This window comes from Salvelinus fontinalis, chromosome 35 (genome assembly GCF_029448725.1).
Source record: "Salvelinus fontinalis isolate EN_2023a chromosome 35, ASM2944872v1, whole genome shotgun sequence".
NCBI classification, from domain to species: Eukaryota; Metazoa; Chordata; class Actinopteri; order Salmoniformes; family Salmonidae; genus Salvelinus; species Salvelinus fontinalis.
Genome location: NC_074699.1, coordinates 5,355,755 through 5,383,150, shown reverse-complemented (window position 1 = coordinate 5,383,150; position 27,396 = coordinate 5,355,755). Strand labels below are relative to the sequence as shown.

Here is a 27,396-nt window from a genome sequence, read left to right as displayed (position 1 = left end):
CTGGAACCACCTGGTCAAGGGGATAGGTCACCATGACTTTTAAAATCCTACCTATACACAAATCATACAGTACGGTTAGAAAATATATTTTACACTCTCCCAGCCTTAGCACAGGGGAATATCTGCATTCATCTCAAGCGGGTTAACAGTAATGGTTCTGTCCTATACGTTGTGATATAACCTTATTAAACCACGGGGGAGGTAGTTCTTTATGCTAGTCCGATTAACTTCGATATGATTAGTCATGTACATTATAAATCAACGGCTATTCCATTCCCGACGAGAGGAGCAAAGGTGAGAAGAAGAATTGTTGGCGTTGTAAGGAGCGTATAGTTTCAGAGCTTTACCATAGGCGTTATGTTGGTTCTCAAAGCGTGTAAGCTCATATATGTAATTGGGGAAACTGTAGGGTGTATTTTTCTTTGTCCAATGAGTGGTATAATGTTTTAATGCCTGTAGGTAAGTTGTCATGTAATATGTGCTGCACGATGATAGATCGTTGAAATCCTCCATTACTAAGGGGCGGGAGGGTAGCCTAGCGGTTAGAGCGTTGGGACAGAATCCCAGAGCCGGCTAGGTGGAAAACTCTGCTGTTTTGCCCTTGAGCAAGGCAATTAACCCCCACAACAACTGCTTCTCGGTTGAATGCATTCAGTTGTGCAACCTACTAGGTATCCCTTTCCTTTCCCTGACTGGATTTATACAACGTAAAGGGATATTTTCCATCTTATCCAGAATAACCATTGTAGATGATGGTAATACAATGGTAAAAGACAAAGCATTTTATAAACAATAGTGCTCTCAGATGTCAATCAATGGGCGACGTTGCCCATTGGTCTGACCTTTTCACCTTTAAAGGTCAAATGCAGCCTGTTTTTATCTCAGTATCAAAAAAATTTGGTTGACAATTAAGTATATTGTTTTGAATGAAAATGGTCAAAAAGAAACAAAAATTGCTTCTCAGTAAAAAAGCGATTTCTCAAGTGAGAATTTTGCTAGGGCTGTCTGGGAATGGACTGAGTGGGGAGCGGAAAACTGAAAACGAGCTGTTATCGGCAGAGAGGTTTCGAACTCTCTGTCTTGTTGGTCTATTGACAAATGTACCTTCTGGTGATGTCACCAGGTAGGCCAAAACTCCATCCCACCAAAACAGGCTGAAATTTCAGGTGGTCTTTTCAAACAGCTCTTACACTAAAAGGGTAATCATCATCTTCACAATTTCAAAGTATTATTCCAACCTCATAGTGTGGAAATGTATACCAAACACAGAGAAATAATGTTGTTGACTGCATTGGGCCTTTAACCTTTCACTTTTGACCTCTGCCTCTCTCCACAGTCCCCACCCAGGAGGACATGTCCAGCCTCACGCCAGACTCTTCACCAGAGTGAGTGACCCCGGAAAACACGAATACAACATTTGACAAACATTGAGGTCAAGAAAGAAAGTCGCACACTCTACTTATGCTCCCAAACCCCTGAAGAAGGCGCTGCGTACCGAAACGTTGTTTGCTATATCCACGAGGGCGTAAATAGAGTGTGCGACTTTCTTCCTGTAGTTTACTCTCCTTAGGCAGCACCTCGACAGAACAGTTTTGGATGTGCGTCAGCCTATGCGTTCGTTCGGAGATCTAACACAAGTCTTTAGTCACATCCCAGTTGACCTATATGCTAATGAGCTTGCCTACACCTTGCAACTTAATTAAGCAAAAAATATTCAATTTTATTTGGAACGGCAAGCCAGACAAAATTAAACGGACCTATTTATATAATGAATATGAATTTGGGGTGCAGAAATGATTAAATATTACAGCATTAGACCTCTCACTAAAGGATCACTCATTTAAAATGTGTTCTTAAATCCGATATGGTTCTCTAGCAGATTAGTAAGAATGTCTCACCAAATGTTCAACAATGGCCTTTTTTTTTAACGATTATTCAGATTACAATCATTCACTTTCAGTTATTTGAAAATTAAATAATCTACAAAATATGACTATTTTTAAAACAAGCCATAGAAAGTTGGTTGCAATTTGAGTTTAATTCACCAGAAAAGACTGAACAAATAATACAACAAATATTAGGTTAAATTAAAATATACTAATTGATCAAAAATATGTTTGGAGAAAAACATTTAAAGTTTTTCTTTAAATAAATAGGACTGGTGGAGTTATGTCACACATGCAGCTAACACAAATATGTGGAAATGTCTGCTCTTCTCAAAATTACAATCAGCTGATTGCAGCATTACTGCAAAAATGGAAGAGGCAAGTGGAAGGGGGTGAAAGTAAGGAACTTGTCTGTCAGACCTGCATTAAAGACCACAATTGGTTAAAGAAAATTGTAATAAATGAAAAGTATACCAGTTTAATTTAGGGACCAAAAACAGTACAGCTGTGCCATATAGATTGCAAAATAGTTGGCAAGATTTTTGATGTACCGAATCTATGGCACATAGTTTATCAACTGATATACAAAACGACACTGGATTCAAAACTTCGAGTTGTTCAATTTAAATTATTATACAAAATTCTTACAACCAATAGAATGTTATATACAGTGCCTTCGGAAAGTATTCAGACTCCTTGACTGGTTCCACATTTAGTTACGTTACACATTTACATATATTCAGACCCTTTACACAGTATTTTGTTGAAGCACATTTGGCAGCGATTACAGCATCAAGTCTTTTTGGGTATGATGCTACAAGCTTGGCACACCTGTATTTGGGGAGTTTCTCCCATTCTTCTCTGTAGATCCTCTCAAGCTCTGTCAGGTTGGATGGGGAGCGTTGCTGGACACTATTATCAGGTCTATCCAGAGATGTTTGATCGAGTTGTCCCAAAGCCACTCCTGCGTTGTCTTGGCTGTGTGCTTAGGGTCATTGTCCTGCTGGAAGGTGAACCTTTGACCCAGTCTGAGGTCCTGAGCTTTCTGGAGCAGATTTTAATCAAGGATCTCTCTGTACTTTGCTCCGTTCATCTTTGCCTCGATCTTGACTAGTCTCCCAGTTCCTACCGCTGAAAAACATCCCCACAGCATGATGCTTCCACCACCGTGCTTCATGGTGCCAGGTTTCCTCCAGACGTGATTTCATCACACCAGAGAATCTTGTTTCTTATGGTCTGAGAGTCTTTAGGTGCCTTTTGGCAAACTCCTAGCCGGCTGTCATGTGCCTTTTACTGAGGAGTGACTTCCATCTGGCCACTCTACGATAACGGCCTGATTGGTGAAGTGATGAAGTGATGGTTGTCCTTCTGGAAGGTTCTCCCATCTCCACAGAGGAACTCTAGAGCTCTGTCCAAGAACCTTCTCCCCCGAGTGCTCAGTTTGGCCAGGCGGCCAGCTCTAGGAAGAGTCTTGGTGGTTAAAACTGCCTTTTAAGAATGTGTTCTTGGGAACCTTCAATGCTGCAGAAATATTTGGACACGCTTCCCAGGTCTGTGCCCCGACACAATCCTGTCTCAGTGCGCTATGGACAATTCCTTCGACCTCATGGCTTGGCACTGTCAACTGTGAGACCTTATATAGACTGGTGTGTGCCTTTCCAAATCATGTCCAATCAATTGAATTTACCACTGGTGGACTCCAATCAAGTTTTAGAGTCCGCCAGGATGATCAATGGAAACAGGATGCACCTGAGCTCAATTTCGAGTCTCATAGCAAAAGGTCTGAATAATTATGTAAATAAGGTATTTCTGTATCTATATCTGTTTTTTATTTTTAATACATTTGCAAACATTTCTAAAAACCTGTTTTCACTTCGTCATTATGGGGTATTTCTGAGATTATTATTTATTTAATCAATTTTAGAATAAGGCTGTAATGTAACAAAATGTGGAAAAAGTCAAGGGGTGTGAATACTTTCCGAAGGCACTGTATATGGGGGATACAACCATTTTTCTGCGAAGAGAGAGAATCATTAGATCATTTGTTTTAGTACTGTCCATAGCTTGTTTTGTATAATTTACCTTAACCTTTATTTAACTCTGCAAAGTCAGTTATGAAGAACAAATTCTTATTTACAATGATGGCCTACACCGGCCAAACTCGGACAACTCTGGGCCAATTTTTCGAATAGAAAGGTTCAGAACTCTTGTGAAACATCACAGCACAGTTGAAAACATATATGGCAAATAGAAATGAAAACTGGATGGTGTTCAGAGATAGATGGGATGGGTTGAGGGGAGCTGAAGGATGGGACTAAAAACAAACAAAAGATAACTAATGTCAAATATACTGTGTCCATAAAATGTATATAGTATTTATAATCTGGAAGTAGAAGCCTAAGAGTTGTTGTCCATTAGCTTACTCCAATTAGGGGAGGGGTGGAAGGGTTAGGGGAAAATAATAAAGGAAAATATTTACATATTATATATTTTATATATATATATATATATATATATATATATATATATATATATATATATATATATATATTTACAAAAAATATGTATGGTGGCTTGAAAATGATGCAGACAATTACATTGATGGAAGCCACAATCTATCTGCAATATTAAAGCTGATCTACCCCCTAAAATTAAATGAAATAGGTATCAGGCAAGGTTTCTAGTGATTTTGCTTCACCGATGTTGGCCCGTTAAGCTAACGTCTGGAGACATTAGTTCAGGGAGCTGCAGGTCTCAGGCAAGGTGATTTGTCACTTGATTGTGGGTCACTGAACCACCTCTGTTACATACATGTGCACGAGAGTCAACTCATTCTACCTTTCTACCTCTCTGGTGTTTTCGCCACTGGGCGAGTGACTACGTAAGGTACAGACAGAAGAGGTTTCTGCCCAAGAGGCCTGTGTGAACAATCCCCACAATTATGCAAATTGACCTCTTCCCAGTATTGCATCCCTCTCTCCTTCCCGTTGATTGGGCTATTTTTAGGGAATTGTTCCGCATGAATATTTCAGTGGTTTAGTTCCAGTTTGCTTCACAGACAGAGAGCCACAGCTAGAGTCTGGTTGGATAGTTGGAGATGAGGCAGAAACGAGGATGGCGCCTTGAGGTAGGTTAGTTGCAAAGGTAGTCAGGATGATGTCATTGCTATTGGGGACCAATATGAGGCCATTTGGCCGTTTGGACAAGCAGAGGGAGGAAGAGGGCTTACAGAACATGCACAAGGGTTGAAGTTAGATGACAGAGGGAGGCGGAAACAGAATAGCCTGGTTCAGATATGAATGTGCTTTAACCAACTCCTCTGACTATAATTGTCATGGCATACATTATAGTCACCAAACACACCTGGACCAGGACTGGAGGGACAAAGTGATTTTGGAAACTTAAACCGTTTCTGTACATTACCCTTAAAGATCAGACGAAGCATGGTAAATGTTGCATTATGCAAATGAGTGTGGCAGTATGTTAGTTATTCCTCTTGACATGAGGCATTAGTATTCTCCCCAGCAGATACTAAATTAAGTGTATGTGTGTGTGTGTGTGCTTCCAGTTCGTTGACATGTGTGTGTCTGTGAGAATGCACTTACACTGTGTGTGTTTATGCGTACGTGTGTGTGTGTGTGTGTGTGTGTGTGTGTGTGTGTGTGTGTGTGTGTGTGTGTGTGTGTGTGTGTGTGTGTGTGTGTGTGTGTGTGTGTGTGTGTGTGTGTGTGTGTGTGTGTGTGTGTGTGTGTGTCCTCATAAAACTTTTTTTTCTCCCTCCCTGCAGGCTTGCCAAGAAGTCATGGTTTGGTAACTTCATCAACCTGGAGAAAGAGGAGCAGATCTTTGTGGTGATCAGAGACAAGCCTCTCAGCTCCATCAAAGCAGACATCGTTCACGCCTTCCTCTCTGTAAGAACTTCCTCATCACACCTCTTTACCCCTTCGCCGCTCCTCTTTCTCTCCCTCTCCATCTACTGTGTGTGTACATCTTCTTCTCTCGCTCTCTCTCTCTCTCTCTCTCTCTCTCCCTCTCTCTCTCTCTCTCTCCTCTCTCTCACTTGCTCTGTCCTTTGTCACCCCCCCTACTTATGATGCCATTTGACTTGTTGTACGGAATTATATTTCAAAGTTCCTCGTCTTCAAACGTTGAAATCATTATTAGAGCTAGCATGCAAAGTGAAAGGGAAAAGGGGATACCAGTTGTACAACTGAATGCATTCAACTGAAATGTGTCTTCCGCATTTAACCCAACCCCTTCTGAATCAGATGGCTATGTTCATTGGTTTGTCCTTGAGGCGAAGTGGATAAATTCACTGTGAAGCAACTGTGATTTTTCTTTCGATTTAGAGCAACTTTTCGTCAGTGGTACTGCCCTCTGTTGCTTTCCCAGTGAAGGTCAGCGTCATTGTGTAATCAGTGAACAGCAGCCTGCTTTATGTAGTCTGTATCTGATTGGTGCACAGCGGTCTGGTTTCTGACATTAAAAAGTGCCAAGGAAAGGGCTTGATTGAGTCTTCTAAAGTTTTTTTCTTGGCCACACTGGCCATAGCTGTGTCGTTATAACGGTCGAACACAGCGTCAAAACAGTCACGACGACGGATGGAAAGTCACTTTGACACTAAACACTCATGGCACAACCGTTATCGTACGCTACAGTAGTTGGCTTGCATTAACCCTGCACCTAGTCCATTGTCTAACCTTAACACGTCCGCTTTATTACCCAGCAGATTTATTTCAGTTCATTTTAAAAGGCACCTTAGTCCCTGTAGCCCAACACTGTTGTTGCTGTGTGTGCCTTGTCTCTTCAGCGCTGTCTATTGTATTTGACTCAGAGTCTGATGGTTCCTGACAGCGCTGTGCTGTAGTGGAACACATTCAGTGTTGTCTCTTCCTGTCTTGTCCCTCCTTGTCTTGCCTCTTCTCTGTATTTTAGCCCGTGTATCATATCCTTTTTCTCACTCGTCACACATGGTCTCTGTATGTAAACGGATTGTTTTCTCTCTCTTTATCCTGTGCACTCTTTGTTTCCGCTCTCTCTCTCCCACCCTCCACCTCCCTTTCCCATCTCTCTCCCTCTACCTCCTGCTTCCCACCTCCCCCCCCCCTCTCCCTCCCTTCTCCTCTCTCTCATGTAGATCCCCAGTCTGAGCCACAGTGTGATCAGTCAGACTAGTTTCCGGGCGGAGTATAAGTCTACTGCCGGGCCTACTGTGTTTCAGAAGCCGGTCAAGTTCCAGGTGGACATCACCCACACAGAGAGCACCGCCGCCACCAAAGAGAACGGCATCTATTCGGTCACCTTCACCCTGCTCTCAGGTAACACACACGGAAAGGCGGGCAGTCGGGCAGGCACATGCGAGCACACACACATATTAACATACACACGCAAACACTGTATACACACAGACACTTCCTGAATATATACACACGTGCACAAGCACACACGCATCCACGCTGATGCAAGCGCCATTACACAGGAGCCAGGTGAGAAGAAGGACAGAAAACCAGAGACCGTTTCCCACCACAATCACACTGCACTTTAGTCCCTGCTGAGTGTCAAAGGACAACCTCTGGCCAATGACACTGGAGCATCATCTCTAGCCAAATATTCTGTGTTGTCTCTGCAGTACGTCTGCTGAATCCGATGTGGATAACTTATGTTAAATTGATGTTGAACATACTCTTATTTAATTGCGCTGAATTCCATTTCGATTTACAGGGCATGTGTTTGAATTAAAATCGAAGCTTCATTGAGGCTATTGTGAGGACAATCGAATAGAAATGATGTCATTGTTTCCATAACGTTGGCACTCTTTGCGTCCTACTGGTGTGGCATTGTGTTTCAACATCCCACGCTTGTTTTCTGTCTATTATTCTGGTTATTTTCAAGAGCAATTCTTATTTTTCAGTCAATCAAGCCCTAAGTGTTTTTCTCTGTTTCTCTCAATTTCTCTCTCACTCCCTTCCTCTACCTTCTCTCTGCCTCCCTCTCTATCTCTCTCCTCATTCTCTCTCTCTCCCCCTCACTCTCTACCTCCCTCATTTGTCTCTCTGTCTCACCCCCTCTCCCTCTCTCTCACCAGGACCTAGTCGCCGTTTCAAGCGTGTGGTTGAGACCATTCAGGCTCAGCTGATGAGCTCACATGACCAGCCCGGGGTCCAGCAGATCTCTGGTAAGTAGAGACCCTCCCCCTCGCCCCCCTACACCCCTCCACTAACCCCCCCCCCCCCCTCCTCCTCCTCCCGGCATCCCCGTAGCTCACGGCAACGCCACAGTCACAGTGCGGCTCGACTCACACGCTTTTGCACAAGGCATCTCCACATGCATGGCCCACACCATGGCAGATGCACCCGGCACCAACAAAGCAACAACGTTGGTATCCTCGAGACGTCTAGAGGGGGGCACACACTCTCCTGACTTCCTTACATTCACACACCAGTGCCCAGTCATGACCTAAACAAACGTCATTCATTTGACAATGGTTTTCTGCCTACTTTTTAAACTTTCCAACCAGCTCTAGGTCAAGAGGTTGTTTTGTTGAACTTGTGTCCAGTATAACCTTTCCCATATAGAGAATATGGACCAAAATGATGTAGCAGTTCAGAACGATCCTCCTCACATTAGCTCAGTACATGTATGTATTATATGGTTTTATATTCTGGGATGAAGATGGATTGAACAGGGAGGAATGGGAGAAAAGAAAGACAGAGTCACGTTCTGTTCTTCACTTGTCCTTGTTTTTTTGTGTGTGTGCCTGGACTGTATAAATGTGGGTGTTTCTTCACTTGATAACAGCTCCCACTGCTGGTGAGACACGGCATTACATGCATTACATAGTACATACTATAGAATATAATAAGGCAAGTGCCATCTTTTTTTACTCCTGGGCCCACAGTATGAGAGTGTGCAGACTAATGCGTGTGTCCTAGTCTAGTGCTTTAACACCTGACTAAGATAATCAAGTCATCATCCAAACGTTGGTGAAGTGTACACTGTGTGTTAAAGGGACGTGTATCAAATGTCCTTCATATTCATCAACTCCAGCGCCAGCTCAACATCAACATACATGAAAATGACGTGTTTCTATGTTTTGTAGTAAACAAAAAAAAGGTAGAGGAAGATAAGTGTTTCCAATGAAATCATCTGTGTGCATTTGAACCATTTATGAGTATGCCTTTTCTACTAATTGGGCGATGACGTCATGGGAAATACGTAACTTCCTCTATCTTTTTTTACGACAAAACATAGAAACACGCCATTTTTACATATGTAGGGGTGGTGCTGGAGAAGTTGGATTTTTAAAAATGTATTTCCCTTTAATGCGCACGCACACGCACACACACACACGCGCACGCGCACACACACACACACACACACACACACACCCTACACCCTACACCAGGCGCGAAGAACACAGGTTTCAGTTCACACACACACACACACCACTCTCCAGTTCACACATTTAGCACACGTACCAGCTAGCAGTCTTATCACTTTGACTGCCTGGGACTCACCCTGTCACTGATGGGAACTGTTATCAGGCACTGTATGCCACCACTTTCTCCATCAATAACTCATCCCCATCCCTCTTTAAATGGTTCACTGTATGCAACCACTTTCTCCATCAATAACTCATCCCCATCCCTCTTTAAATTGTTCACTGTATGCAGCACCCCCACCACTTTCTCCAGCAATAACTCATCCCCATCCCTCTTTAAATGGTTCACTGTATGCAGCACCCCCACCACTTTCACCATCAATAACTCATCCCCATCCCTCTTTAAATGGTTCACTGTATGCAGCACCCCCACCACTTTCACCATCAATAACTCATCCCCATCCCTCTTTAAATGGTTCACTGTATGCAGCACCCCCACCACTTTCTCCATCAAAAACTCATCCCCATCCCTCTTTAAATGGTTCACTGTATGCAGCACCCCCACCACTTTCTCCATCAATAACTCATCCCCATCCCTCTTTAAATGGTTCACTGTATGCAGCACCCCCACCACTTTCTCCATCAATAACTCATCCCCATCCCTCTTTAAATGGTTCACTGTATGCAGCACCCCCACCACTTTCTCCATCAATAACTCATCCCCATCCCTCTTTAAATTGTTCACTGTATGCAGCACCCCCACCACTTTCTCCATCAATAACTCATCCCCATCCCTCTTTAAATGGTTCACTGTATGCAGCACCCCCACCACTTTCTCCATCAATAACTCATCCCCATCCCTCTTTAAATGGTTCACTGTATGCAGCACCCCCACCACTTTCTCCATCAATAACTCATCCCCATACCTCTTTAAATGGTTCACTGTATGCAGCACCCCCACCACTTTCTCCATCAATAACTCATCCCCATCCCTCTTTAAATGGTTCACTGTATGCAGCACCACAACCACTTTCTCCATCAATAACTCATCCCCATCCCTCTTTAAATGGTTCACTGTATGCAGCACCCCCACCACTTTCTCCATCAATAACTCATCCCCATCCCTCTTTAAATGGTTCACTGTATGCAGCACCACAACCACTTTCTCCATCAATAACTCATCCCCATCCCTCTTTAAATGGTTCACTGTATGCAGCACCCCCACCACTTTCTCCATCAATAACTCATCCCCATCCCTCTTTAAATTGTTCACTGTATGCAGCACCCCCACCACTTTCTCCATCAATAACTCATCCCCATCCCTCTTTAAATTGTTCACTGTATGCAGCACCCCCACCACTTTCTCCATCAATAACTCATCCCCATCCCTCTTTAAATGGTTCACTGTATGCAGCACCCCCATCACTTTCTCCATCAATAACTCACCCCCACCACTCTTTCACTATTGCTTTCACTCGTTTTTTCTTTTCTTTCCTTCTTTGTTTCTTTCCTTCCTTCTCGCTTTCTTTCTTTCGCTTTCTCCCCGTCATCGGTCAATGTCTCTGTCCCTGTTTCTCTCTTTCTTCAGGGTTGGGGTCAAAGGTTTTTACCATATTCCAGGGAATTCATTGAAATGCAATGAATGAGTCGAAAAAAAAACATTATTTCAAATATTGTTTGATTTCCAAAATGCGTGAATTGAAGTTCAGTTGTTCTCCAGAATTAGTTGAGGTGGAATTGACCACAACCATGTAGCCGTGTATGTTCTATCCATTTTTCTATCCATCTCTATCTCTTTCTTTCCCTATTTTCACTTTTTCACCTGTCAGTCCATCCCAGCCTGCTTTTGGTCATCATCCACAGCTTCAATCTAACTGCACTTGGCAGAGAATCACTAAAATAACTGAATGACTGGTCTGGCATGCTGCGTGGAATGCACGGGTTTCAACCAGAGCCATAGACGGTCTACAGAGTGTCTGGAAACTGATCATCTTTGCCGGCTCCAAATATTCAATGGATGTGATGGTCTTGGACTTTTTGGTGCCAATATGGCTGCCTCGATCATTCCAAAACTGAAACTGAGTTTGCCTAACTCTGTGTGTGTGTATGGCTCTGGGGTGGATCAATACACTGAATGCTAGATATCACACACGGATGCTGAACAGTGTGTGTCACGTATGACAGCAACACACTTAGGGCATGTGTTTTAGCCAACAACAAAAAAACGATTTGACCAACCGCACGCAACCTTTACTAATATTAAGTCAACCGCTAGAATAATATTTGTTACAGATCTGTGCAATCTGGTTGCACTCACTCCTTCAGTGTCTGAGACCAGAGGGGACTGCATGCTGTGCCAAGTTTTAAGAGTACTATTAGCTACTACACAGGACACTCATACTGTGTAAATTCTGACTTACTTTGTACGTGTGAATATTCCATGAGAAAAAGGAACCCAGGTGTGTGTGTGTGCAAACGTGTGTGTGTATGTGTGTGTGTGTGCGTGCGTGCGTGTGTGTGTTTGCGCAAATACATTTTCTCGTCTTTTTGTACTTTGAGAGAGTGCCCCCCCTCCCAAGTAGAATATTTCTAATCTCACATTAGCTTTCACCCTACCCAGCTAATTAACGATTGAGAAAGAGAAAGAGTTGCATACAGAGAGTCAGAGACCTAGCTAGAGGCAGACTGACAGATGGGTAGAGAGAGAGAAACAGAGAGTCTGAAGAGAAGCAATGGAAGCAGACCCCCCCCCCTTTTTTTGAAATGCATGGACTTTAAACATCCATGCAAAGTATGAGGAAGACATTCCATTTGAAGCGTTTGATTCCAGAACACAATATATCTTAGGTGGCTAGCGAAAAAATAGACGTGATTTTGTTGAAAATATTGCAAGGTCATTTTATTTTAGAGACAAATAATCATCTTTTGTGGCAAAACGCCGTATAACCACCCCAAACCACAGAACTCCAAAAGAAAAAGTATCCCGATTGGGTTTTAAACAGTTATATGTCAAGTGCATTTGGAAAGTATTCAGACCCCTTGACTTTTTTCGTTTTTGTTATGTTACAGCATTGATTAAATAGTTTTTTCCTCATCAATCTACACACAGTACCCTATAATGACAAAGCAAAAACTGTTTATTATTATTTTTTATATTTTTTATAAATGAATTAAAAATAAACTGAAATATCACATTTACATAAATATTCAGGGTCTTTATCAGTACTTTATTTAAGCACCTTTGGCAGCAATTACAGCCTTCCCACTGGGCACAGACGTCTATTCCATGTTGGTTCAACGTAATTTAATTGAAATGACGTGGAACAACATTGATTCAACTAGTGTGTGCCCAGTCGGTCGAGTCTTCTTGGGTATGACGCTACAAGCTTGGCACACCTGTATTTGGGGAGTTTCTCCCATTCTCCTCTCAAGATCTGTCAGGTTGGATGGGGAGAGTCGCAGGACAGTTATTGTCAGGTCTCTCCAGATATGTTCGATTGGGTTCAAGTCCAGGCTCTGGCTGGGCCACTCAAGGACATTCAGAGACCTGTCGAGAAGCCACTCCTGCAATGTATTGGCTGTGTAATTAGGGTCGTTGTCCTGTTGGAAGGTGAACCTTTGTCCCAGTCTGAAGTCCTGAGTGCTCTGGAGCAGGTTTTCATCAAGGATCTCTCTGTACTTTGCTCCGTTCATCTTTCCCTTGATCCTGAATAGTCTCCCAGTCCTTTTAAAGAGGAGTGGCTTCTGTCTAGCCACTCTACCATAAAGGCCTGATTGGTGGAGTGCTACAAAGATGGTTGTCCTTCTGGAAGGTTCTCCTTTCTCCACAGAGGAACTGGAGGTCTGTCAGAGTGATCGTCAGGTTCTTGGTCACCTCCCTGACCAAGGAGCATCTCCCCCGATTGCTCAGTTTGGCCGGGCGGCCAGCTCTAGGAAGAGTCTTGGTGGATCCAGACTTCTTCCATTTAAGAATGATGAAGGAAACTGTGTTCTTGGGGACCATCAATGCTGCAGAAATGTTTTGGTTCTCTTCCCCAGATCTGGCCTCGACCCAATTCTGTCTCGGAGCTCTCAGGACAATTCCTTTGATGTTATGGCTTGGTTTTTGCTCTGACATGCACTGTCAACTGTGGGACCTTATATAGACAGGTGTGTGCCTTTCCAAATCATGTCCAATCAATTTAATTTACCACAGGTGGACTCCAATCAAGTTTTAGAAACATCTCAAGGATGATCAATGGAAACAGGATGCACCTGAGCTCAATTTCGAGTCTCATAGCAAAGGGTCTGAATACTTATGTAAATAAGGTATTTCTGTTTTTTATTTTTAATACATTTGAAAGAATGGCTAAAAACCTGTTTTCACTTTGTCATTATAGGGTGAAGAGGGAAACATTTATTTAATACATTTTAGAAATAGGCTGTAAAGTTTTTAAAAAGATGATGAAAAAGTGAAGGGGTCTGAATACTTGCTGAATATACCGTATACTACGTATAATGGAAATGATTCGAAAAATGCACCATCTGCAAAAATCATATAGAACATTCCATCCACCTGGATAATGGATATAGTGCATCTTGGGGAAAACTAGTGCGTTGGATATCGCATTTTGCAAAAAAAAAACTAAAAGATTTTAAAGCACACCTGAAGTAAATGTTTTAAACGGTTGATAACAGCCATAATTCATACTCATAGAAAAGGACCCATGTGCATTAATTTCAGAAGAAAAAATGCCAAATGTATACAAATATTTATGCAAATCTTCATTTGTATAAACCGGCTGACACTGTAGAGGTGTGTTAGAGAGGGACTGTGTACTCTGCTCCCAGATATCTCTCAGACACTTTGACCAGCAAACCCTCCAAGCCACTGTTTCCCTAATGAAATACTCACTCGATTGGCAAACAGCAAGCTACTAGCCCGAGCCTCCCTCACTACACCCGATGACTCTTAACCTCCCTATCAACGCACTATGGTGTCACTAATGCACAGCTCTGTGCGTGTGCGCGTGCGTGCATGTGTGTGCGCGTGCGTGTGTGTGTGATCCTTTGCATGGCACAGTGTGTGTTGGGATGCACACTAGTGTTGATGCAAATGTCCACTTCCCTTCCATTCCATGGGTAAAACACATTGTAGACCATCAATAACACATGGCTATGTAGCACAAGAACAATGGTAAGTGATAGCAAGATGACATTGCGTAAGTATGTTGTGTTGGGTCAAAAACAACACCCAGCTAATTAACTTTAAAAGGACAGTTAGACTGATAGATTTCAAGGAGGTTTGGAGTAAACTTGTATATGTTTGACTCTCTGTGGAACACTAAGGGCTGGCCTCCCAGACCCAGATTAAGCCTGTTACTGGATTAAACAGCACTTTCAATTTAGGACCTCCACTGTGCATGCTTTTTAGTCCAGGACAAGGCTTAATCTGTGTCCAGGAAACCACTTACTTGAAAGTGAAATTGATTGTGTGATGAGTGATGTTACTGTGATGATGGCATGTGGTTCACGTTGTCTGTGTTTGTCTGTGAGCACTGTATGGACTCATTCTAAGGTATGCTTTTATTGTGGTGACTGGGATAGTTACCAGGAGCTTGGAAGGCAAAGACATTATGTTTCGTGGTACTCTGAAATGCTACTCGCGTTCCCATCCCTTTCTCTCCTCCCCCCTTTCTTCGGAAAGAGAGCATTTGTGCATACCGGCTTTTGTTACAGGCCTGCTCTACCACTTCCTATTTCTACCAATCATCTTCTAATCAGGATCTTGCACTACCTAAATCAGGAGTGTTAGAGCAGGGCTGGAACAAAAACCTGCACTCAGTAACTCTCTAGGATGCAGATTTGACCACCCCTGCCCCAAACCTGGTATTTGTAGTTATCACCTTTCCAGAGCCCAAGCTAGCCCTCCTATGTCACCACTCTCACCCAAACCAGGTAGAACAGAGACTCAAAAGCCCACTGGTTTTATGTGAACCCTACATTTTTTAAATAGATGACTATTGTTCAAACGTTAGGTCTCCTAACTTAGCACTTTAATACTGACGCACCATCACCCTAGAGACAGTATTAATGTATATACTAACAGTCTAACACATATAATCAAATCCTCTTTTTTACCATCCACGTGGCTCATGAGTCTCCTTTCTACCTCTTGGAACGTTACCCCCAGTCCTTTCCTCATCATCGCCCTCTCCTTCCCATCACCCTCTCCTCCTTCCTCCTCACGTTAACCCCATTGCTCATTCGTTGTTTGTTCTCTCTCTTTTTTTCTTTTCTTCCCATCTGTGTACCTAGGCAGCCCGTTGAGTAACTTCTTTGACGTAATTAAACAACTTTTTTCAGACGAGAAGAACAGCCAGGCGTCGCACAACTCCCCTGGCACGCCCGGCACACCTAGCCCCGCCCCCGCCAAGCATGCCCCCGGCAGCAGGCGAAACGAGTCATGTCCCCCGCCCACTCAGCCCCAGCCCACCCAGCCCACTGACTCTAAATGCCCCCCGCCTCCGGGCAAAGACAAACAAACAAAGATGGCCGCCACCAGCCGGACTGGGGAACAACCTTAAGACCGGAGAGAAGTAGCTAGCTCTCTGTTGCATGGCTAGACAATAACCACCTGTTATCAGGTCATTCAAAACCCAATACAAAACCCACAAGAGTGTGTGAGAGATGAGAAATGAAGTGAGAGATGCTGCTGGTTTCTTTGCTTTAGTCAGTAGGCTTAGTGTGTTTGTGTCTCGGAAAAAATCGACTTTTGATTATCGCAGAGATAAACTTTTGTACTGTATAACAATGGAATGACTACAATTTTAGTTTAGCAATCGATCATTGATCAGCATTTGACAATATTAAGTACCACATGTAGCCATGTTTCTTTTCTGTTCCTCTACCCTCTCGTCCCTTTCCCACGCCGTGCGGTGTGTGTGTCGGTGTGTGTGTCTGTGTCTCCTCTGCTCTGTGATGATGGCTTGACCTTGTCTCTACCACCAGGGATCATCACTAAAACCTATTAGAGAAACGAGCTGGAGGACAGTGTGTGTGTCCCAACCTGGGGCACTTTGTCAACAACGGGAGTAAGTGAGCCAGAGACGGAGGACAAGAGAAAGACTTCACATACTTCACACTGCTGTCCCCCTCCTCCCCATGCACCCCTCCTTCTTTCCACCTGCACACACACACACACACACACACACACACACACACACACACACACACACACACACACACACACACACACACACACACACACACACACACACACACACACACACACTTACACTAAACATTAGAGTACTAGAGACTCTCTCATCATCGTGACAGACACCCAGAGACATATTAGCCGAAGAGTTGGAGAAAAGCCTTAAAAAGACAATGATGTTTGTCAAACCTATACTACACGCATCCTCTCTCCTCCTTTCTCTCCTCATTGTCTATCCTCCTACACACACACATACACACACACACACGCACACACACACACACACACCTGGGGGATGTAAAGACTTGCGCACAAAGACGAATGGAAGTAGAACCACTGGCTCCTATGAAAGTTGGAGAGAGGTGGCACGACTCTTGGAAGTTGGATGGACGTTGGCTGAGCGTTGGCTAAACGTTGGCTGGATTGTAATTCTTTTTAATGTAGTCCTTCTTTGTGAACTACAGGATTTTAACACGTTAGACTTCTTCAGACTCTGTGTCATTGCTGTAAATGAAATGAAATTGAGTTAGTTGATTTTGGGTGGGCATTTGGGAGGGAGGGGTACACAAATGAATGATCTATTCCGTTGTACAGACTAACTATGTTCCCATATGTAGAACGTTTGTGTAGTTGTGGCATTATGTTTAGCTAAGAATTGTGTTAACTTATCACTATATTTTGTGTTTTCTACTTGTTCGACGCGTTTTATCGATTAAATGTTGTATTTTATTTTTGGTTACCTTTTGAGGGATGAATAATTTCAGGGTTTTATTTTCTTCCATTTTGGTTTGTTCATGTTCCTTTGAATTATCTGCAGGATTCAGACAACAGTGGACATAATTATTGTGTATATTTGTTTCCCTTATTGTATTTTTTTGTCATGTTTGTTTTAATTTATTCTGGGTTATTTATATAAATGATGGAGAAAATGTACTAGATAATTTAAAGATTGTTTTTTTTGTCATGTTTAATTTATTGATCATTGAGAATTCTCTAAATGTTTTTGTGAACATTCGTTTTTTTCCAGCTTCGATGAGAAAGCTTGTAATATATACATTTGGCAAATGATTTACGGTAATTTAAGAATGTAGACTAGTCTCTTTGAGAGGAACGAGCCCTCTGTTGATAATAATTATGCGTTCCTTCTCGTTGTGTGTGTACGACGACAAAGGCAACACTCGAGCCACTCGCCTTGTAAATACAAAAAAAAATTGCTAACAAACTTATTTAAAAAACCAAGGGGATACCTACTCTTAGCTTTTACCTTGTATTGTCGTTTGCATGTCCAACATTTGTCTTTTCTTTGCATGTTGTTGTTGGAATTGTTCTGTCCCTTTTCCCCCCTCTTTCTTTCTTTCTTCCTTCCTTTCTTTCCTGTCTCTTAATTTGTTTCTTCTTATTTTTTATTTTCTCTCACCCCTTCGGTTGTTTGTTCGTCTTTTGAGTTCTTTCTCGCAACCTCCCTTCTCCTTCCTTATACTACTGTGCACATTTACCGTGCAATGCATTCTCTGCACACACACACAGTTACACACACACACACACACACACAGTAACACACACACACACACACCGTTTCTCTCAAAGAGAGACCTGATACTCTGGTCACGAACTCTGTCTGGGGTGCGAATTGGTATCAGAGAGATAAAATAAAGCAATATCTATTATTGTTATTCTTTCTATTTTGTACTATTGGGTCACCAGGCCACACAGGACGATGGACATACAGTAGACACACAACACCAGGAGCGCTGGTATTTAGCAGGAAACCACTGGCAATGTATCCCCTTGTGACATAACTGTGAACAACTTCAAGTGCAAAAGGAAATAAATCTGTTGACTTTGGAATTGCGTGGTGGTGATTTCTGATTGGATCTTACACACTTCCATGGATGCATATTATTCTAAAAAGGGGCTAATGTAAAAACGCCGATGCTAATTATTGTGAGCCAAACGTTTGACACAGTGTATGTACAGTAGAATAAAATGTCCAATATCTATCTCCCCTAGTTCCATCCACACGAGAGAGGACGGACTCTAGTAAGTAACAGCAGCCTCTAAATGCTTTATTTCTTACCAACAGAGTCTCAGTACCTGTTATTATGTTGGCGGTATATCCATAAACCTTCATCGTATTCTAGATCAATTCCAGCCATAGTACGTTGCATCCATTTCCTCTCTTAAGCAATGGACCATTTCTACATCAGTCCTATGGAACAAGTCCCACACATCACTAGATGGCAGCAGTACTTCTCCAGTTATCCATCGATCCTCCTTCCTGCTCTCCGGGCTACATGAGGAACTGATGGTGAGTTTGCGTTCAACAACTGCAAAACTCTTTATGCGTCTAGCTCTAACTTTTTGCAGCACCTTCAGTTGTCCTTTCACTATTTGTGGCACGTGTGGCAAGAAGCTGCTAACTACCCTAGCTTCTCTAACCATCACACTGAAACTAAAGTAACCGTCTTAGCAGTACCTTGGACATTCACAGGGGCAGAGAGAGCAGGTTTGAGGGCCTGTAGGATCACAGTAAAAGTGTTCTGTCCAGTGGCAGCTTCACCTAGGCCCTGCCTCTTCTCTCCTTCATGACAGAGTACCATTACCAACCTGTGCTGGCGAACAGTGGTGACATCGCCGCACTGCGAGATACTACGCTACACTACAACGGTTATTTATCTCCAGGAATGCTGGTATGTCTGTCCTTCTCCCCACATGGGGTCCATCTCAATATTTGAATGTGGCCTCCTCTCCTCTTCCCCTTTCCTTCACCATAACTGACATTTAAGAACAGATATAGCTACTTGGCTTTCACTTATGTAGTTATTTCACATCAGTACAGTTGAAGGAAACAAAACAATGGAAGAACAAAGAAGCCAACTATGACTACTGAAATGTAGCCAGTGGCTTACTCTCTGCAGGGAGGATAGAGCAAGAGCAGCCTGTGGACCAATGTGACCTCCAAAATCCTCCAGGAGGAGAGAGGAGTGTCGGTCCTGACATGGTCCACTATGGGGCTCTGTCTTTGGAGGAAGCTGGTCCTGACGGGCCCCTCCCAGGAGCAGCCTGTGGAAGTCCTCTCTCTCCAGGAGCTGTTCCATGTGCGGCAGGGAGAAACGTTCACAGAACCTCCTGAGCTCTGCCGCCCCGTGATCAGAGAGAGAGAGAGAGAGAGAGAGAGAGCAATGATACTGATGCAAGCACCTCTCACACAGGCACACTTTTCGTCTTTGATGATTGTTATAATGGATCGCACGTGCTAATGTCAAGGTGCAGACAACACACAGATAGCATTATGACCAAGCCTGCTTGGGACTACCTTTCATAATAACAAGGTTTGAATACTTACCCTGGACAACAAGTAGATGCTGACAGCGTTGTCCAGGGTGATACTCTGGGAGAGCAGGATGTCACGCGGCCTCTCTAGCGCCTCCAGCTGGAAGAAACAGACGGCTGACAGAGGAGCAGAGAATACTTCCATCACAAGTCACCACTCCAAACATACAGTTACAACTTCCCGAAGTGCTTACGTTTTATGAATGACCTCCACTATGTTGTCTTCCTACTCAATGACAAGTGATAGTGGTGGCCATTCCTTAAGCTTAACCACTGTCGTAAATGTTTCGGACCAACAATGGGATGTATGAATGAAGTTCTATCAGTGTAAATGAGGATGCGTTTCTTACCTCCATAGCGTCAGCCTGTGACAGCCTCAGCCCTTCAGTCCCTCCACAGTACAGACAACTCATCATCCTCTGGAAGGTGCTGTTTGTGATGTCAGAGATGTGACTGGTGCTGGTGTCTGACCCACAGAAACTCAGCAGGAACCGAAACCTGAAAGAGACAAAAGAGTCTTGATAACCAACTTGTGGACACAAAAACACTAGAGCTTGCACTCGAGGTCATACTGGATGGTAAACATACTACGCTTTCAGTCTCAGGCTGCCACCTCAGGTGTGAGGAGGGAAGTGCTAGCTCACCTTTGAGACAGACATGAGGAGGAGCCTGTGGGCATAGAAGGGACGGCCTTCCACTAACAACATCTCTGGGTTGTTCAGGAAATGAGCATCTGGTAGAGGGGAGAAAGCGAAGGGACGTTTACACCGTTTAGAGTCAGAAACATACATTGAAATACATGTACACAACTAAGCATGGTTTACACAAAACGTTGGAGTTACTCTTGCTAAAATGTAGTGAAAACTCGGACCCTAAAAATCGGAGCAATCAAACAGACTGTAGTTTGTTCCATATCGAGAGAGTACGCCGGTCTTCATACCTAGCTGCGTGGAGAGAGTGAGATCCATCTGAGGAACAGAGGGAGTAGGAGCAGAGCCGTAACAGTGAGAGACGACGGCTGACAGTCTCTTGGTTATGGCATAGTCCTAAAGGGACATAATGATGTTCAGAAAGAGTCGTGTGATTTTATATAACAGACATTGTTACGTGTGCTACCCATTTTTATAACGACTGATTTGAGAATTCCTGAGACGTTGGAGCGCTTTTTCTGATTCACACTCTGCTTCTGGTTTGAGGTTTCACTGAACATTTACTCGCTGAAAACTGCAGTCTTCATGGTCAACCCAAACAACACCGACTGAAGGAGAAATTGGACTGCAAGGCCCAAGTCATGGACTGCAAGGCCCAAGTCATGGACAGCAAGGCCCAAGTCATGGACTGCAAGGCCCGTGTCATGGACAGCAAGGCCCAAGTCATGGACTGCAAGGCCCAAGTCATGGACTGCAAGGCCCAAGTCATGGACTGCAAGGCCCAAGTCATGGACTGCAAGGCCCAAGTCATGGACTGCAAGTCATGGACTGCAAGGCCCAAGTCATGGACTGCAAGGCCCAAGTCATGGACTGCAAGGCCCAAGTCATGGACTGCAAGTCATGGACTGCAAGGCCCAAGTCATGGACTGCAAGTCATGGACTGCAAGGCCCAAGTCATGGACTGCAAGTCATGGACTGCAAGGCCCAAGTCATGGACTGCAAGTCATGGACTGTAAGGCCCAAGTCATGGACTGCAAGTCATGGACTGCAAGGCCCAAGTCATGGACTGCAAGTCATGGACTGCAAGGCCCAAGTCATGGACTGCAAGTCATGGACTGCAAGGCCCAAGTCATGGACTGCAAGTCATGGACTGCAAGTCATGGCTACCTTGCTGGTTGCAAGCATGTTAAACAAGAGAGGTAGGGCGAGCGAGACCAGCTCCTGGCAGTAGACCGTGGCCTGATAGTGGTGAACTCTCTGAGGAGAGAGAGGGTCAACTCGTCCCTGGACAGCTGCTGGGCTACATGGAGGGACTCCAGCCACACGTGGAGCTTCCAGGGGACACCTGGGGAGCAAATAAGGCCAGAAATTAGGGTCCAAAGAGATGATTTACCTAGGTCAGTCACTGAGAACAAAGTCTCAAACAACCTAAAGTGGATCAATTCATATTTCTGTGCTTTCGGAATGCATGATTCACAAGTCCTTCAGAAAACAACGACGATGGCATATACAAAAGAAGTAGGCCTACAAATAATCCATGCCCAGTGATCGTAGCTCCATGGTGACATCCAGGTGGCCGTGCACAGCGCTGTAGTAGGCAGCCTGCTGCAGGGCCTTCATCCTGGCCTTACATAGCCTGGGCATGGGGCTGGAGCTACTGGGGTAGACAGCAGGGATACAAGGGCTGAGGCTGGGGGGGAGGTAGTGAGCCAGCCTCCTCTTCCTTCTCCTGGAACCCCTCAGCCGGTATCTCCTGCAGAGAGAGAATGTCCTCCTTCCTCTGCCGGGGCTGGGTCAGAAGCCTCCTCAGGACGTTCCTGTAGGAGAGTAGGGGATGAGTATCCATTCATTCATTCATTCAGTTCTGACTGAAGGAAGTAGACAAGGAAAGAACGACACTTTAGACTATTGAGACATGGCCCAAGCCTGGACTAGTCAGACAGGTGCAGCTACCTGTGTCCGTGTGCAGCGGCATAGCTGAAGCAGTTCATGTCCTCGTAGAGCGGGGATGTCAGAGCGTTCCAATCACGCACTCTGAGTAGAGGGTCGGCACCGTGGGCCAGCAGCAGGCTCACCATTTCATAGTTCCCAGCAGCAGAGGCCAGCTGTAGAGGAGTCTCAGCAGAGCTCTCCTGGCTGGAAGTAACAGCAGTGCCCTCCACATCTGCACCCACCTCCAACAGGAGCTATACAACACAGAAACCCAGAGGAATGGTTAGTACTACACGACACAGACAAAAAAAAACTTCCCACAGGGCAGCACCATCAAGGCTGAGATGTGTGAGTAAGAAACTGTGTTAGACCCTTTCCACTGGGCAGTGAGGACTCACCTGAGATACTGAGAGGTGTCCATGCAGCACACCGAAGGTGAGGGCCACCCTCCCACGACTGTCTGGGTGGACCGAGGGCTGTCCGGGGGAACAGCAAGGAACCTGAGAGAAGAATGGAAAACATGACATATCTAAGTCTAAAATGTTTATGCATTCAAAGCTTTGGATGCATTGCCATCAAGTGAAATGATCATGATGTAGTAGAGGGAGTTTTAGCACAAAGCCATTATATTACATGATTAGGCGAAATTCCAGTAGCTTTTCAAAAATCCCTGGTTTTCCAAAAATCCTCTTGGTTTTCCAAAAATCTTCTTGGTTTTCCAAAAATTTCCTGCCCAACCCATGACATGATATACTAACTACATCATATTATGATAATATCTAGACAGTAGTAGTGTCTACCGCTAGGTCCAGGTTGGCTCCGGCCTCCACCAGTATCTGGACCAGAGCCTCATCTCCACACGAACATGCGCACATCAGAGTGGTCATACCCTGTAGGTCAGAGAATACACATCTTACTCTGAACAGTTTTATTGACTCTCTACACTCTCTAACACCAGCCAGGGTAGGGCATGCAGTATACGTATTCAAACAGAAGACTGGCAAGTATTAACAGGGAGGATAAATATTCAGTCTCTTTTACCTTCCCTGTCAAAACCTGTCAGTCTTATGTCTGAATACGTATACGTCCTACCCCTCTCCCCAACTCCCCCCTACCTCTATCCCCACCATTTATCTCTTATTCCCTATCCCCAGTCCTACCTGGTCATCCATAGTGTTAACCCCTGATGGTCCCAGTAGCTGTGTTGCCTGACCAATCAGGTCTGCTCTGCCACAGGTCAGCATGCGGAAGCCCAGATCCAGCTGAAGCCTCTCTGTAGCTGCCTGAGTCCAGACGCCTAAATGAGCTGGAACAACACTCGGGCCTGGGAGAGAGGGAGAGACAAGAGGATAAGGAGAGAGAGAGAGAGGCTACAATGAAAACTTCTAACATTCATAACTCTTCAATAATGACAGCAGGCCTACTGTTATGTGCTGGTTTCACAAGTCAACAGTATGGTTCAGCATCTTTCTATTGCATGTTACAGTAATATACACTCACCGGCCAGTTTATTAGGCACACCACCCCCGTTCACGAATAATGGTTGGCTCCTACAGACAGTGAGTCAGGCGGCTGTGACTTGCTATACAAAGCAGGCAGACAGGCATCAAGGCATTCAGTTACTGTTCGATTGAACGTTAGAACGGGCAAAACGAGTGACCTAAGCGAATGGTGTGAAAAACAAAAAACAGCCAGTCAGTGGCAGTTCTGTGGGCGAAAACAGCTCGTTGACGAGAGAGGTCAGAGGAGAATGGCAAGAATCGTGCAAGCTGACAGGCGGGCCGCAACACTGACTCAGTACAACAGTTAATGGGGCATGTGATTATAATTGGTACCAGGTGGAGGGAAACAAACAGGTGGAGGGAAACAATATCTCTGTGTACCTAAGCATACAAGAAGACACACACACACACAGCCCTTACCTCTCACTGCTCAGGGGCATCCTGGGGGGCTCTAGATTTGGGTTCTCCAGTGATTCCATCTGTGGGCTAGACAGGAAGTAGTAGAGAGTACGCATGGCATTGGGCGCCCAGAATACTGAATGCTGATTAGCTGGGTGAATAGGGCTGAGGGAGGGGTATACCGCGCGGAGGCGGTGTGTGTGGTGCATGGACTGTGACACCAGGTCACCTGAGAGGAAACAGTCACACACACAATCAGTGTCACACACGTCATAATCAGATACAAATCCATAAAACCTCAGTCATACATGATCAATTAAACACGGACGCTGTAGTTGAGGCGTGATGCACTGTAGTACCCATAACGCTCTGTATACGATATCCGTTTCCTTACCAATGCGTTTGCAATGCAAAACTGTGGGACTTTCAACTTCTGTCAGTACAGTTATAGACAGAGCTACATCGCGGGTTGGCCCTTCAGTTTCTGAGATATCACAGGTAGCAGCCGGAGCTAACGTTGAATCAATTCTGTGTCTTATTATATCTCTGTGCAGATGAAACAATACGAACGGTTCAACGATCGAGTCTCAGCTACTCATCAGATGTCAAGTTAGGGAGCAGAGTTGGGTTTAGCTGGGCTCAACGGCACGTCCTTCCCTATAGAGCCTTAAACCAGGAATGGTGGTCCTCAGCCGTAGCTATAGCAGTCACTTCTCACACAACATATGTGGAAGGCATTAGAAAGAAGAGGCGCTAGCTCTTAAACGTAGCCACCAGAGAGCAGTGAGAAAATCTGCTCCTGTGAAAGAGATTGCAATCTTAAAATGACTACTTAATGACGCGAAGGCTCCTGAAGTAGCCACAGTGTCTGTCAAAGTATATGCAGGTTTTAGTTAATATCATACTGCAAGAACAGTATGCACTGTAAATCCATATGGGTAGATATACTAGACAATCTTAAATCTCTAGTGATAGCAATAAGCACCACAATTATGTTATTTCAAAAATAATCTTTATATGGTGAAACAAACTGTATGTTGTCCCCATTTAATTTATGCGCTTGGTCTCCAAGAATGAACAAGGGCGTGCACTGTTTTGCTAGGTGCTACTCCCAAGACGACCAGAGAGAAAAGGACCCACACGGAACTCGTTTGGTTTGTGGAAACAGGGGAGTGAGTGTGTGAGTGAGTGTGTGAGTGTGTGCGGGGTGTGTGCGGGGCGGAGGGAGCAAGGGGGTCTATAACACCCCGTGGCTCACGTGAAAGTACCCTTATGTTTTGGCAGCACACAGTGGTCTGTTATGTCGCCTAATGGTTCAGTGAACACGACATCCCCGTCTGATTCTAATGAAGGGACCCTTGAGAAAGACCAAGGGTTAGAAAAACAAACAGACAGCGAACAGGGTTAACTTTATTATGCTAACGGCAGACCTGAGACCAGTGTTGTTACCTACACCAACACTGTCTGTCTGTCATCCTTTCTACAACGATAGCTTTCACATAAAGCAGTGTTTCCCGACCAGTCCCTACTGGATTGTGGCTAAAGAGTTAGGCTGGGATTCAATCCAATCACACTTTGTCGATAATGCGCCATTTACAGGTCATTTCTGATTGAGCCGACATATGCAGCAATGGGAAGATTGAGAACGTGACACACACAAAGACACACACACTCACAACAAAAACTTGTTTTGTCTATGTGAGACGCTTTAGCTAGGGTGGGGCACAGCGCTTTAAAATGTTTCGGGAACAACTGACTTACAGAAAGAGACATCTAAGTAAGTTTATGTTCTAACAAAATACATGAGAGTTGGATGGATTCAAAATTTGAATTTTGGGTGCCATCCTTCAAAGTAAAGGAAAAGGGAAAGGGGGATACCTGATTGACTGATTGATCACATGCATAAGGACAAGATAGTTCCTCTCTGGCTAGGACTAAAGTGAGAGGAGTATGTTGGTGTTTGAGAAAGAGTGTGTGAGAGAGGGAATCTTTGAATGTAAAATGAAGAGGGTATGTAATACGTTTGAGAGTGTCTGAGTGAATGTGAAGATTGAGAACGTGACACACACAAAGACACACACACTCACTGAGTTCTGTGATGCTGCCCACGCATTTGGCCAGAAGGGACTGTTCCAGGGTGCGTAGCTCCAGGTGGGCATAGGCATCCTCACTGCTCTCCATTGGTGCCCGTGGATCCTTCGTGTACGGACTGACATGGGCCAGCAGGGAAAGCTCACCTGTACATACAAAATGTACTCACAAAAAATAGTTTGAAAAATATATTTAAAAGGTAGAAGGTATCAAAGGAACATTTACTCGATACGTGTTACTAAATCCCCCAATTTATTTAAGCATTAATGCAGTGTTTCAACTCACACTAACGCTGTCAATGTCTGCCACCATGGCTTGACATCTGCATAAAAACACCCAGGACCACAGACTAACTATATAAAATGAAGACCACCTCCAGGTATCGATGACAAGCAGATCGCCATCGGACCCCAGCTTCCCGGTATCGTCTCGGGCAGAAGGTATGGCTGTCCACCCGGGATCTGCCTCTCCGGGTTGAGTTTTGCAAACCCTTTCCCCATTTATCGGCCCTTTCCCCATCTCCAAGATCATTAGCCGAAGAACTCTTTTGGAATCCTCTTTTTCTACGAGTTTAGTAATGGAACGTTCAACCATGTATTGCCCTGACCAAAAGGGGTTTTAACTAATCTCTTGCTTTCTCAATTACAGCCCTACAAACCACTAAATAAGTCATCTGTGCAGTATATGACGCACACACCCACCCACAAATAGAAACACCCCTTATAGGGAGATTTCCTAGAAACACAAATATAATACATACATGCGCACGCGCACACACACACACACACACACACACACACACACACACACACACACACACACACACACACACACACACACACACACACACACACACACACACACACACACACACACACACACACACACACACACACACACACACACACACACACACACACACACACACACACACACATACTCCCACACACACGCGCGCCCAGACTCACACACACACACATACGTACTCCCACACACACGCGCGCACAGACTCTCACACATTGTG

General features: G+C 44.4%; 1 protein-coding gene and 1 pseudogene across 6 annotated transcripts in view; one reads left to right on the top strand and one right to left on the bottom strand.

Annotated features, from left to right (window-relative positions):
- Positions 1–18,313, top strand: part of LOC129834281 (serine/threonine-protein kinase BRSK2-like) — a 181,560-nt gene extending 163,247 nt beyond the window's left edge. For 4 of the 6 annotated variants that reach the window (XM_055899134.1, XM_055899131.1, XM_055899133.1 and 1 more), the window contains 5 exons: positions 1,337–1,385; positions 5,674–5,797; positions 7,024–7,204; positions 7,972–8,061; positions 15,565–18,313. In XM_055899134.1, the coding sequence (XP_055755109.1) occupies positions 1,337–1,385; positions 5,674–5,797; positions 7,024–7,204; positions 7,972–8,061; positions 15,565–15,833 (713 nt within the window). In that variant the 3' untranslated portion in view covers positions 15,834–18,313. The remainder of the gene's footprint in view (positions 1–1,336; positions 1,386–5,673; positions 5,798–7,023; positions 7,205–7,971; positions 8,062–15,564) is intronic. The other 2 variants (XM_055899132.1, XM_055899130.1) reach the window with 2 other exon arrangements.
- Positions 16,050–26,872, bottom strand: LOC129834110 (ankyrin repeat and BTB/POZ domain-containing protein 2-like; annotated as a pseudogene).
- Positions 26,873–27,396: the final 524 nt, after the last annotated feature.